At 38.2% G+C, this 14,897-nt stretch overlaps 1 protein-coding gene across 1 annotated transcript in view; it reads left to right on the forward strand.

The window, feature by feature from the left end:
• Nucleotides 1–4,277: 4,277 nt before the first annotated feature.
• LOC143251802 (calsyntenin-1-like) overlaps nt 4,278–14,897 on the forward strand; it is a 31,621-nt gene continuing 21,001 nt past the window's right edge. The window contains exons 1-3 of the mRNA XM_076503045.1: nt 4,278–4,373; nt 5,033–5,093; nt 8,984–9,253. Of these exons, the coding sequence (XP_076359160.1) occupies nt 4,278–4,373; nt 5,033–5,093; nt 8,984–9,253 (427 nt within the window). The remainder of the gene's footprint in view (nt 4,374–5,032; nt 5,094–8,983; nt 9,254–14,897) is intronic.

A 14,897-nucleotide genomic window follows, 5' to 3' on the forward strand; every position in this document is an offset into this window, starting at 1 on the left:
TGCTGTCTTTTCTATTTGTAGGAAGATTTTGTTGTTTTACACACATGGTACGCGTGGCTGATACGAGAACTTGTACGGCTACATGCAATGTGTTCTATAATAAGTTTATCTTAATATTACAAAAAAACTGTTTTTGCACAATGAAAACGAACAAGCTTTGAAATTACTTAAAGTGAAAGTTTAAGTAAAAACATTCGAATCTTTAAAACAAGGAGAAACGAGCACGTGCATTGAGAGAAAATGAAACAAATACATGCACGCATTGAAATACAGATAAGCACGAGGCCTGGCATGCCAGGTGAGTTAAAACGTTCGACTCGTAATCTGAGGGTCGCGGGTTCGAATCCCCATCGCACCACACACATGCTCGCTCTTTCATCCGTGGGGGGTGTTATAATGTGACAGCCAGTCCCACTATTCGTTGGTAAAAGAGTAGCCCAAGAGTTGGCGGTGGGTGGTGATGACTAGCTGCCTTCCCTCTAGTCTTACACTGCTAAATTACGGACGGCTAGCGCAGATAGCCTTCGTGTAGCTTTGCGTGAAATTCGAAACCAACCAACCAACCAACAGATAAGCATACGTTGAATAATAGAAAAAAATAAATACAATGGGGGGAGATTACTACACAGTCAGGAGAATCGTTTAGGTAAGAAATTAAACTTTTCATCTCAGATGCCAGATTTGTATCAGGATTCTGAAAGGTCATTAAGATGATGACACGCCTTTAAGCAAACATGAAGTTTAAGCGCGACGTAAGCTGCTCAATCAGAGTTACTCAAGCATTAAAGTGTGGACTTAAATACTATGAAAGCAAACAGAGCGTGAAAAAGATGCCTCCCCCCAATACGATTTGTCCTGTGAGAAATTACAGTGAGGAACGGATCATCAGTTAGAGATTGCTTTACCATTAACTTATCCTTATTCTGTTTTCTTTGGAGATTATCACCAGAAAGACATGTTTTCGGTTTTTGTATTCATTTTGTGCTATACACTTGCTAAATGTGAGGTAGGTACTTATTGTTAATGAAATCATTGTAGAATCCTACGATACCAGTACTAAAAATTTAAGGCACAGATGTTAACATAATAATCTGTATTGTCTTCAAAGGTGGTACAGAGTAGTTTTTTTGTTGTTTAAATTAAAGGTAAAATAGATAAAATACAAATTTAGGTATTTCTAAAAATTGAAAAGCAAAGATCATCATATCTACATTTACAATAAATCTTTCTCGTTCTTTTATATTATACTGTTTCACACAGTTAATATTTTGTTTTATGTTTAAATAAATGTATTAAAATATTTTATTTAAGAGTTGAAATATTGACAAGAAGTTGACGTCTAGCAACCGACTTTTACGCGGAGTGTTTTAATGTAAATCGATCACTACATATATGAACGTTAAAAGCTACCATTTCTTCCATGAGAGCGTTGTTGACGGTATGTTTTACTGTAATTTGTATTTCGTTGAGAATGAGCGCTGAACAACAGACTTAACAATAAATAAAAATCACAGTGTGCATTAGCAGAAATGCAGCAGTTTTTAACGATTGAACACTTAATGTCGAAACGGTTTTGAATATGCAAATGAGCGAGCCATATGACAGCCATCTTTGATAAATGTCGCGGTGAGACAGCATGTATCAGAACGTTTTAATATGACATGTAAGCAGTGAACTGCAACCGAAACTTGATTGCTTTTGGAAAGGGTATGTTTACAGCCTTTTTTAACTATAGATATTCATACACGCAGATCCTAAAGGTTTATTTAGATAAGGAATTTAAAATTTACGACACAATGTACTTAATGGCATTAAAAACCGCCAGGTTTTGTTTTCACAAAAGAGTATGGATCAACTTTGGACACTGTGACCATCCAAAAATCTGCAACAAACAATACCCTAGCCGTGATGAGAAAATGTAACATGGTGTAATAGGTGAGAATCTTAGCAGATAACAATCAGAGAAAAGGTTCTCTACGTTCCCCTGGCAACAGAAAAACATCATTATCAAGAAGGATAAGTGACACCAGTTACATGCAAGCAAGTTGTTTCCACGACATACCTCAAAGATTTGGAGAATGAAACGTGTGATTATTCTATACGAAGATTTGTTGGTCAAGTTACCGAACACAACGTATCTGTACTGTTGGAACGGGCGCTAAAAACCGTTGTTTCCATGTACTAGATGGTTTATGGAAAGCCAGAAGGAAGAAGGGGCGTGCTTTAGACATGGTAGTCTTAGGGCGGACAAATCAGTAGTTAAAAATACGCTACATGGCTACAGTCAAGATACACGACCATCAGAGAATACGACCGGACATTGACATGAACTACAACGACATGATAAGGCTCCAAAATTATTTTGATGTAACGTATTTAAACTCAGTAGCCTAAATGTTTTACCCTTTGAGAGACAAAAAAAAATGTATTAGCAAAACGCCAGGTTTAATTGAACCCTGTTGGGGTAAAAAGCGAAACACCGAGATTAAATGAATTGTTTGTATATTTCAAATAATAATATTCAAATATCGATTTTGCAAAATAGCAGCGGGTAACTCCTTACTATGTCATAACGAGTTTATTAAATATCGAATATTAAAAAGAAGAGGATAAGTACGTGAAATATATCTTGACAAAAATGATGAAAAGTGTTAAGGACTTAAACTGTTTCAAGAAAGCTGTAATAACAGCCTCACAGCAGAAACAGACCAATTGATAGGCCTAAAATATATGATAAAATTACGTTATCTACAGAGTTTTTGTTATTTTCTTACATTCCTCTTAATTTGTCCATTGCGGATTGAAAATTAGAGGCGTGTAAAGTTAACACTTCTGGTAAGGTGAATTTTATCACAAATGTTAGGCCTATTGGTTTCTAATACATTGTATATTATGACTTTTAAAGGCATTAATGGTTACGTCATAATGGAGGGAAAAATGTTGTGCTAATTTATTTACTAAATCAAATTGAGCATCGTAAGAGAGGTCTTTGAATTAATGAGAATTTTAAAATAACTTATTTTAATATATATTAATAATGTGGCTATTTTACAGCATGTATTATTATAGCATCGATCAACTTCTAGCTAATATACATTTCAAATTAACTGCAACATTTTTAATTACAATGAAAACAAACATAAGCTAGCTAGATGTAAATATTATTCACAAAGGTAAAGCATGTAAAAAAGATCAAAATAGAAAATCCTATATAAAAAATGTTTCGAATTGTATTATCGTCGTGACGATCCCTCGAGGTCGAAAATGATGGTCCTCCAAGTTCATACATGGGTCGGAGATGGCTAATGAAGCCAATCTTTGCTGAACAGGTCTTCTGGCGTAATGGCAGATCATTTCAGAGGAAGGACAAGTTTTATTAGTAGCTGGCGTTGTTTTTTTCTCTCTCTCTCTTCAATGTGTTGTCTTCTTGATGACTCAAAGAATTCTGCTCCTTGATGGATAGGGGATCTCCAGGTGGTTCGGTCGTGAGCGAGTTTCCCAATTGGTAACATCAATGTTGCAGCTCTTGAGTGTTGTCTTCAGGCCATGCTCGAACCGCTTCTTCTGTCCTCCTCTCATTCGTTTTCCATTTTTCAATTGACCATACAGGAGTTGTTTCGGGAAACGGCTCTTGATGGTGGCTTCAATGCTGCTGATCTCAGCTTCTTCGAGGACGGTGAGGTTGGTTCTGTATTCCTCCGTCTTATCTTCAAGATACTCTGGAGGTACCTTTGGTGGAAGCATTCTAGTTTGTTTAGGCGTCGACAATATGTGACCCATGTTTCAGATTCGTACTGGAGGGTGGAAATAACAACTGCGTTGTATAGGACCATTTTGGTGACTGTCTTAATCTCTCGATCTTGGAAAATTCGTGTTCGGAGACGTCCAAAGGCAGCTCATGCACATTTCAGACGATACTAGATTTCGCAGGGATGAGATGGCTTCCCAGATAGCAAAACTGCTGGCGTTTTCTGGGAGCTAGTCTTACAGCTGGACAGCAGGCGATAAAGATGCTGGTTGATGGAGAATCTGGGTCTTGGTCAAGTTGATAGAGACTCACATTTTTTTGGTAAGCAAAGTCAAAAGCGTTAAGGATGTTCTGAAGCTCCTGTTCGCTGAGAGATGGCACCTGATTGTCGTCAGCATACTGCAAGTCGATCACAGAGGTCAGTGATGTTCGGTTCTTGGCATTGAGACGGCTAGACCTGAAGAGCTTTCCGTCTGTCCGGTATTCGATTGCGATGCCTGGCGGTAATTTTAATTCTATGAGATACATGATGGCAAAGATGAAAATGGTGAAGATGTTTGATGCGATTACACAGGAAATGTATTACACGTACATTCCCCAGCCACCTTTCCTCAATGGAACAAATGTAAGTTTACTTACTTAAGTTATTGAAATCCGGGTTCGATGTGTTTTTTTTTCCTAAAAATACTACGAGCATACATTTTAAACGATATCTTTACTATGAGCTAACATCTACATTGCTATCATTAAAATGTGTAGAGTATGTATTGTTTGTTTGTTGTTTTTTGGAATTTCTTTTAGCGGGGCTATCTGCGCAGCTACCCAGTTTACAGTGTGTAGACTAGAGTAAAGACAATTAGTCATCACCATCCACCGCCAACTCAGGCTCTCTTTCTGCAACGAATGGGTGGAATTTGACCGTTAAATTATAACGCCCCACGGCTGAAAAGGGCGAGTATGTTTGGTGTGACAGGGATTGAACCCACGACCCATTCAGGTTTAGGTATATCAATACCAATTTGTTGCTGTCTGTGTAACATAAATCTGAGATATGTATGTGTGTTTATATGTATAAACGTTTTTTTTAAATTATGCGTTAAAAACTGATATAAAGACATTTATGAGGAAGTATGATGACATATTCATCCACGATCTTACTGATTAAGTGTTGCTGGTTATTCTTGTTATACATTGTCTTATTTCTCACTGGCCCATAATTGATTTAAATAAGAGTGTTCAAATGTTGTAAGCTTTATTTGATTGGTGTTTTCCATCATTATTTAGGACGGATCAAAAAATACGGAACCTTTGTCATGGAACAAAAGCCACAATCACATCCCTGAAAGTTTGTAACTTTTTTGACTGCGGTATGAGGTCAAAAGCTACAAATTATAACATCAAGGTAGACAAGTTTGTCATTGGTTGGAAGAATCAGCTTCAATTTTGTTGAGGAAAATAAGATAGATAATAGAAGTTTTACAATAAAGAATAATTATATTTATGTATTGCTTGAATGTCTCCCAAGTCGCAAGCAGAAGTTAAGTACAAAATAAAATAAAATTTAGTTTATTGATGCACGTGACATCATTTTATTACTAAAGCCAGAAGGAAACAAGTTTTCAAGTAACTAAGGGGCTAGAGGCAGTTTGTTCTTAAGGGTGTGGCTGTCGAAGAGAGACGAAGAAAGTAAAAAGCTAACTCTATGAGTTATATGAAAGGGTTTATTGTTCACGGCTTACCAAATTAACATTAACATAACACTAGGATGTGTGAAATATATTATTATTAAAGGTTGAAGTGTATTGGAGTAACTTTACAGATGTGTGAGAAAGTATATTAGTGGGCAGAAGTGAACAACTTTAGAAGCATGTTTGAAAGGTTATTCTTAGAATGAATTGAATTTATCTCAACTCTGATGTGTGTGAAAGCTTATTGTTAAGACTAAAGTGTGTTTTCATAATTCTGAGGAAGCACATTGAAGGTTATTATTATTATTAAGCCTGAAGTGTATTTAAGTAACTCTAGGTGTGTGTAAACGTTTGTTAAGTCTATGCTTATTATTGCCCAACATTTGTTATCTGTCGGATGTATGAAAATATTTATTCCTGAATAAAGAATAAAACTTAAAAAACTTTTCAAGCGCAGAACAGTTCCACTTTAGAACAGACAGAATTTGGCTTGTTAACACTGTATTTATGCACGTTAATCACGGCCCCTGCTACACCTGTTGTATACCAGCCAGACAGATGAGGCGTGAATCATTAGACAAAAGCAGCATTCGATATTACAGAGGTGAGTGCGGGTTGACAAATTAGCATAATATTCTCCATTGCTTTTAACTCACGGTTTCTGCTTATAACTTGCCTTACATTCTCTCTCCAGATATACACAGTAATAATAGATGTCTTGTGTTGCTAAGTTGGGTTTTGCAAGTGATTTTCGATGAATCAACAAACAAATTTCGAATCGTAAACTCTACTAATTAATTTTCGTTCTCTCATCAACTGATGATAAAACAGGGTTAATAACTTTGCACTGTATTTGGGAGGCTCCTCCTGAGACTTCTGCCTTTGAACGAACTTTTAGACGAGTTTCTACCAGTTGGTTGATCTATGAGAAAAGCAGTGTCTTCGTCTAAGCCTCGTATTACACTGGATGAAAAAACACGCTTCATTTTGATACCTCTGAATAGGGTTTATTGATTACTGTCTTGTTTACTATGTTTTTTTTTTAAATTTCGGCTAAAGCTACACGAGGGCTATCTGCGCTAGCCGTCCTTAATTGCAGTGTAAGATTAGAGGAGGCAGCTAATTTTCACCACCCACTCTCAACTATTGGCTACTCTTTTACCAATGAATAGCGGGATTGGTTGTCACTTTATAACACCCCCACAGCTGAAAGGCCGAGCATGTTTGGTGTAATAGAGATTCGAACCTGCAACCCTCAGATTACAAGTCAAGCGCCTTAACCACCTGGCCATGCCGGCCCTTGTATACTGTTAGCTTTTATGTGTCACCTCTGATAAAAACTGGTTTTGTGTTTGTCGCAGATTGGGTTAACAGAAAATTTGCTTTCCAACTGGTATCGCATAAAGCGTTTTCATGACATTTAAAATACTGAGTCCGACGATTCAATTAAAATGTAAGTGAACAGCAGAGAAAACACCTTACAGTAATCTGTCAACATGGATAAGGAGGAACATATAGAGGGAGATATATTTCTTAGTATAATAAACAAGCAGAGATGTAGCTTTAAAGTGTCTAATGTGGGGTGTGGATGGAATACTGGACTTAATTACAACAAGCGAGTTATTTACTAAATAACTTGATACGGCCAGGTGGTTAGGGCGCTCGACTTGTAACCTGAGGTTCGCGGGTTCGAATCACCGTCACACCAGTCATGCTCGCCCTTTCAGCCGTGGGGGCTTTAGAATGTGACGGTTAATCCCACTATTTGTTTGTAAAAGACTAGCCCATGAGTTGGCGGTGGGTGGTGATAACTAACTGCCTTCCCTCTAGTCTTACACTGCTAAATTAGGGACGGCTAGCGTAGATAGCCCCTTGTGTAGCTTTGCGAAATTCAAAACAAACAAACTAACTAAATGTATCACCAACTAAAGAGGCCCAGCATAAACAGATGATTGAGGCACTCGACTCGTAATCCGGGGTCGCGTTTTCGATCTCCGTCACACCAAACATGCGCGCCCTTTCAGCCGTGGGGGCGATATAATGTGACGGTTAATCCCACTATTTGTTTGTAAAAGATTATCCCAAGAGCAAGCGGTTGGTGGTGATGACAAGCTGCCTTTCTCTTACACTGCTAAATTAGGGATGGCTAGCGCAGGTAACCCTTGTGTAGCTTTGCGCGAAATTTAAAAAAAAAAAATCAGCTAAGAGTTAACGTGTCAGTTACTGATAACTGTTAGTAAGGCCTTTTCTTGATAACTCAAAACTACTACACCCGTACTCTATAATTTGTTTTCACCTGTTACTTAGTTACCAAACAATTTGTTTCGAGTTTCGCGCAAAGCTACACGAGGGTTATCTGTGCTAGTCGTCCTTAATTTAGCAGTGTAAGACTAGTCATCACTACCCACCGTCAACTCTTGGGCTACTCTTTTACCAACGCATAGTAGGACTGACCATCACGTTATAAAGCCCCCACGGCTGAAAGGGCAAGCTTGTTTGGTGCGACGGGTTTGGAACCCGCGACTCTCAGATTACGGTTACCAAACAAAGAACAGTGCTTTATAGTTACTGAACTGGATCGTGTTGAATCTGGTGTTATATTGTCCTAAATACTTTTTTCGGTTGTACAGTTTTTCTAAGAAGCTTTAACTATGAATAAACTGGTCAGATTTAAAAGGTCCATTACACAAATCGTTTTGACTAGTTAGTTTTCTGTGTGCGACTTCACTCGATTCTGCTTGTTTCTTCTGCTCAGAGAACATCGGAAACAGATGGGACGAAAAAATTACCATAATTTAAGTAGTATAAACGAAAGATTAAATGAAGATTGACGTGTTTGTTTCAATGACCTGAAATTTTTTTTCCTGGCTTGTTAATGGTTAAAAAACAAGTAAAAACCTTTCAGTGCTTTTGTTAAGTATAATGCCTCAGTTATATAATTCAAACAAAGTCTAATCTGGCCTTTATAAATAAAACAGATAAAAATCCCCTTTGTTCGAGAGGACTTGTCAACTGATTGCGTATGTATTTATTCATAAGTTATTTATTATTGTTATTGAGTTTGTAATATCTCTACACAAATTATCTTGTGAACAATTTTGTAAGATACTTAAACATCCTTAATAACTAAATGAATATTTATAGAACCACGTGGTTTTGCAGACATAAAATGTTCTTTATGTCACGTGGAAGAAAACGTGATGTGATAAAAGTAAACTTTACTTCTGTAATTTTTCACTGACAGCATGCTCAGCCAGTACTAATATTGGTCACCACCCACCCACCGTCAGATGATTGTACCGTACTTGTTCATTTCAGCACTGTAGTGATTCATCGTGTTACGTCATACATGACTTGTGACGTCACTTGGTATATCAGTCCGCCAAATCAATTTGCTTTATTAAGGAAAATTATTTAAATGGCTTAAGTTTACTGTATGATACTTATGTAGAAACTGAAGAGGTTTATATGTAATTTCTGTTGTTATGCATTGTTTTACTAACTTGTTTTTTTTTTGTTGTTTTTTTTTACATAATGCTGTCCTCAGGTGCCAGCACAGAAAGTGTGGATCTGCTTCCCACACCAGAGCTAGGAGTTTCGTGGACAAGGAACATCCCTACAGATGATGGCCACGAGAGCGACCAGATTTATCAATTTGATGGTGCCACCAGCGTTGTTGTTCCCGAGACGGTGTTAAACCACAACCTGACGAACAACTTCACTGTGGCCTTCTGGATGAAGCATGAGCGATACCCTGAGCCCAACCACGCATCTCACCACATGAAAGAGCACATCATCTGTAATGCTGACGATCATGGTAAAGAGAGTTCCATCGTATAACCTTTCAGATGTCGCGATGAAGCAGTCTTGTTGTTCACAACGTATAAGGTGGCAAATGATTGTTTGTCTGTTTGTTTTAAATTTCGCGCAACGCTACATGAGGACTATCTGCGCTAGCCGTCCCTAATTTAGCAGGGTAGGACAAGAGGGAAGGCCAACTCTTGGGCTACTCTTTTACCAACGAATAATTGGATTGATAGTAACATTATATCGCCCCCACAGCTGAAAGGACGATCATGTCTGGCGTGACAGGGATTCGAACCTGCGACCCTCTTATTACGAGTCGAGCGCCTAAACCACCTTGCTATGCCGGGCCATAGTATCTTTGTTTCACCTTGCAAAACTGTCGTGCACTGAACGTTCATAACTGTTGCATACTCCGTACGCTATTACAAATACCATTACAACACTTTGTTGTTTACTTTATGTGTTGTTTAATCAAATAAATTTACGCCTACGTGAGTTATTTTTGTCCGACTGCTCAGTTTTTGTTTTTCAAATAGACCAGGATTTATTAGTCTAACACATGATGCCTGCAAGAAAGCATAGCATATATTTTGTGTGTGTGAAAATGATAAAATAAAGAACTTAAATTTTAGTGAGGGGCGTAAAAATTACTGCATATGTTATTTTGTGGGTCGCAGCTAGAAGTACATGTAGAATGATAAAAAATAAAACTGATGGATTGAGGGTGGAAATATGTTAGTAATGGGTATATACTCAAGTACTGTGGAGATATAGAAAGAATGATCTGATCGCAAGTTGTATTGTGGATAAACTTGTCGTCGTGGCGATCCCTCGAGGATGTTGGTCCTTCAAGTTCGTACATGGGTCTGGAGATGGCTAATGAAGCCAATCCTTGCAGCACAGGTCTTCTGGTAGTGAGGGTAGGTCAGTTCAGAGGGAAGGACAGGTTTCAGTAGCAGCTGGCGTTGTTTTTTTCTTCTCTCGCTTCTCTTCAATGTGTTGTCTTCTTGATGACTCAAATAATTTTGCTCCTTGATGGATAAGGGATCTCCAGGTGGTTCGGTCGTGAGCGAGAGTTTCCCAGTTGTTAACATCAGTGTTGCAGCTCTTGAGTGTTGTCTTCAGGCCATCCTTGAACCGCTTCTTCTGTCTTCCTCTTATTCGTTTCCCGTTTTTCAGTTGACCATACAGGAGTTGTTTCGGAAGTCGGCTGTCATCCATTCGGAGCATATGGCCTGTCCATCGGAGACGTCTCTTGATGGTGGCTTCAATGCTGCTGATCTTGGCTTCTTCGAGGACGCTGAGGTTGTGGATAAACCATAAAAGTGAGAAGAATGGAATGGATTGAAAAGAAATAAATTAGAAGTTCATGGGCAAAACAGTGGATAAATGAGGTAAAAGATGGCTGTTATAAGATGAAAGTCATAAGACGAGCGGATTAAGTGGTATAAGGTTTCATAGATAGGTGAGTAAAGTTGGATGAACAGGAACATTTGTATAGGTTAATACATAATGTTGAGGTAATAAGGAAAATGTGTAGGTAAGGTGCTGGTAGGTCGAACTTTATTGTGACAGTAGGTTCAAATAAGCACTTCCGAGGTACAAGTTTTCGGTCAACAGACATTATTACTTAATTGTCTCTTTGTCTATGATTAAGCACAAAGATGGACAATGATCTCTCTCTGCTCTGCCAACCACGTATATCGAAATCCGGTTTCTAGTGTTTTTAGTGTGTAAACAATCTGCTGTGCCACTGATGGAGCATTATTTAATGATTCGAATAAGAAACGTTTGTATGTTTTCAAGTACAAAACTACACAATGGGCTTTCTGTGCTCTGCCCAGCATGGATAGCGAAACCCGGTTTCAAGCGTTGCAAGTCTGTAGACATATGTTTCACTGGAGGAACCATTATCTAATGAAATATCTCGAATAAGAAACGCTTGTATATTTTGAAGTACAAAACTACACTATGGGCTTTCTACGGTCTGCCCAGCATGGGTATCTAAGCCCAGTCTTTAGTACTGTAAGTCTTTAGATTTACTGCTGAAGAACCACAGAGAGGCGTGGTGGCGTTATAATGTTTGCCGTCAATCCCACTATTCGTTGGTATAAGAGTAGTCCAAGAGTTGGCTGTGGGTGGTAATGACTAGCAGCCTTCCCTCTAGTCTTACACTGCTAAATTAGGAACGGCTGGCTAGCGCATATAGAGGTTTGCGCGAAATTCAAAACAAACCAAACCTGGCCAACGGTAAGTCGCGTGTTGGTGTTAACCCATTCATTAATCACAATCCAGTAAAAGTGGAAACTGAAAAATTACCCAAAGAAAAGAAAACAACACATAGTTATAAGTGTTTTAATATTAAGGCAATAAGAGAAAAAACGTGTGCAAGAAGCTGGTAAGTCGAACTGTGTTGTTACAATAGGTTTAGATACGCACTTCCCACTACAGGTATCGAAACCCGATTTCTAGCGTGACACGTTCTGTGTCGATAAGTTAAACACAATTCTTCAACCAAACTAGTAATATAATTTCTTTTTAATCGCAAGTGTACCTCGTTATAACTCGTGAAAAAAATGTTTGTTGACGTAAATAAAACGTATCCAACATTTTCACTTTGCACGTGAGCTAGAAATGTTATCACTTTATTATTCAAAAATCCGCGTGGTGGCGCAACGAACTTGAATGAACAGTGAACAATTTTTTTTAAAATATATTTTCTTCCCACTTATTTCTCCACGTATAATGTGTATTTTGTTTATACACTTGATTTTATCTACATATGTATTAAATCTCTCAAGTACCGCATTTCTCTACTGTACTCGTCAAAACTTGGGTAAATGAGTTTTTTAAGATTAACGGTCTGTCTATCCGTCATTTCTGCTTCACTTATAAATAAAAACATCCATCACTCCAGTACACTGTTTGTGCTGTAACCATTCATGTCAGAGCCTTTTAATTAAATACTGAACACCATATTTCTGTAGATCTTTGTCATTAGTTATCCACTGTCATCTGTCAGTCTTTGCCAGTTTTTAGTATGTTCGTTTTTACTTCATCAAGTTATCTCTATTGATTTGTCTCTCATCTACGCCTTTTCTTTCGTTTCTCCATGCGTCTGCCTTATCACGTGTTACCCTTTTAATAAATTAGATGAGCGTACTTGGTAATCCATATTTATTTCATGTTCTGCCAAGGAAAAACAAATATATATGTATAATTTTGACAACTGCTTACTTTGTGTTTAAATCTGGGCTGAAGTTGTTGATAGCTTTTTTTTTTTTATTTACTTTGATAACTCACATTTGGACCGGGCATGAGAGTCTTCACATGAGTCTCAAGTCCTCCTATACTACTGGGAGTCTTCACATGAGTCTCAAGTACCCCTATACTACTGGAGTCTTCACATGAGTCTCAAGTACCCTATACTACTGGGAATCTTCACATGAGTCTCAAGTACCCTATACTACTGGGAGTCTTCACATGAGTCTCAAGTACCCTATATACTACTGGGTCTTCACATGAGTCTCAAGTACCCCTATACTACTGGGAGTCTTCACATGAGTCTCAAGTACCCTATACTACTGGGAGTCTTCACATGAGTCTCAAGTACCCTATACTACTGGAGTCTTCACATGAGTCTCAAGTACCCCTATACTACTGGAGTCTTCACATGAGTTTCAAGTCCTCCTATACTACTGGAGTCTTCACATGAGTCTCAAGTCCTCTATACTACTGGAGTCTTCACATGAGTCTCAAGTCCTCCTATACTACTGGAGTCTTCACATGAGTCTCAAGTACCCCTATACTACTGGAGTCTTCACATGAGTCTCAAGTACCCCTATACTACTGGGAGTCTTCACATGAGTCTCAAGTACCCCTATACTACTGGAGTCTTTACATGAGTCTCAAGTACCCCTACTACTGGAGTCTTTACATGAGTCTCAAGTACCCTATACTACTGGAGTCTTCACATGAGTCTCAAGTGCCCCTATACTACTGGAGTCTTCACATGAGTCTCAAGTCCTCCCTATACTACTGGGTCTTCACATGAGTCTCAAGTACCCCTACTACTGGAGTCTTCACATGAGTCTCAAGTACCCCTATACTACTGGAGTCTTCACATGAGTCTCAAGTACCCCTATACTACTGGGAGTCTTCACATGAGTCTCAAGTCCTCCTATACTACTGGAGTCTTCACATGAGTCTCAAGTCCTCCTATACTACTGGAGTCTTCACATGAGTCTCAAGTACCCCTATACTACTGGAGTCTTCACATGAGTCTCAAGTACCCCTATACTACTGGGAGTCTTCACATGAGTCTCAAGTACCCCTATACTACTGGAGTCTTCACATGAGTCTCAAGTACCCCTATACTACTGGAGTCTTCACATGAGTCTCAAGTACCCCTATACTACTGGAGTCTTCACATGAGTCTCAAGTCCTCCTATACTACTGGAGTCTTCACATGAGTCTCAAGTCCTCCTATACTACTGGAGTCTTCACATGAGTCTCAAGTACCCCTATACTACTGGAGTCTTCACATGAGTCTCAAGTACCCCTATACTACTGGAAGTCTTCACATAAGTTTCAAGTACCCCTATACTACTGGGAATCTTCACATGAGTTTCAAGTACCCCTATACTACTGGAATCTTCACATGAGTCTCAAGTACCCCTATACTACTGGAAGTCTTCACTTAAGTTTCAAGTACCCCTATACTACTGGGAGTTTTCACTTAAGTTTGAGGTACCCCTATACTACTGGAGTCTTCACGTAAGTCTCAAGTACCCCTATACTACTGAGAATATTTATTTATTTAAGACCATCTCTCTACTTATTGTCCCCCAGTATTTTTATAAAGCTTACCGTATGTGACAGTTATATTACAGCATATAATCCTCTGTTGTAATCCCTTTTTACTACCGTAATTTTGATTTGAAAAAAAGTAAAAAAATACAAACATATACATACTCTTTACCACTGAAATCAATAAATCACGAGAAAAATTAGCGCCCATTTTGCAGTTTGCCACGTCACCTGGGGCGTTAATCAGGAACAATGCAGAGTTTTACTCTCTAAGACTCACTGTTTTTTACTGAAGTCGTCTGCTAGTGTGTTTTGACATTCTTTAAAGAATAACTTTGGTTTTTATGACCATGACAAAATTTATATAGCATATATACAAGTTTTAAAAAGTAATATAATGACATTTCCGTAACGAGTGTGATCCAGTTGAAAGTATCTATAGTTCACACTGAAAGCCTGGATATCTGGATTTAATACACTAAACTCTATAGTCCACTATCACGTTGACTGCAAGTAATATAGCTTGCAGATTCGCCCACATCTGTATTTTTGTATTTCATTTTTCACCAACGATGGTTTTCATTTGATTGGATGCGATATTTAAAAAAACAAAACAAAGAAAAACATACGGTGACTGGAATCGAAAATAATGATTAAATTGCGTGCCATCTAGTGGTAATACAAGTATGTACTAGTAAATTTGGAGAAAAACTTTTAATCTTATTTTTAAGAAGCAGCAAAACGCTTCTCATCTGTTTTGTTCATTTCACTCTCATCATATATAAAGAATTTTCCCTGGAGTTATGAATTATGTAAATAGTCATGAAGAGCCAGCTTTTACTTTT

This window comes from Tachypleus tridentatus, chromosome 6 (assembly GCF_004210375.1).
Source record: "Tachypleus tridentatus isolate NWPU-2018 chromosome 6, ASM421037v1, whole genome shotgun sequence".
Lineage (NCBI taxonomy): Eukaryota > Metazoa > Arthropoda > Merostomata > Xiphosura > Limulidae > Tachypleus > Tachypleus tridentatus.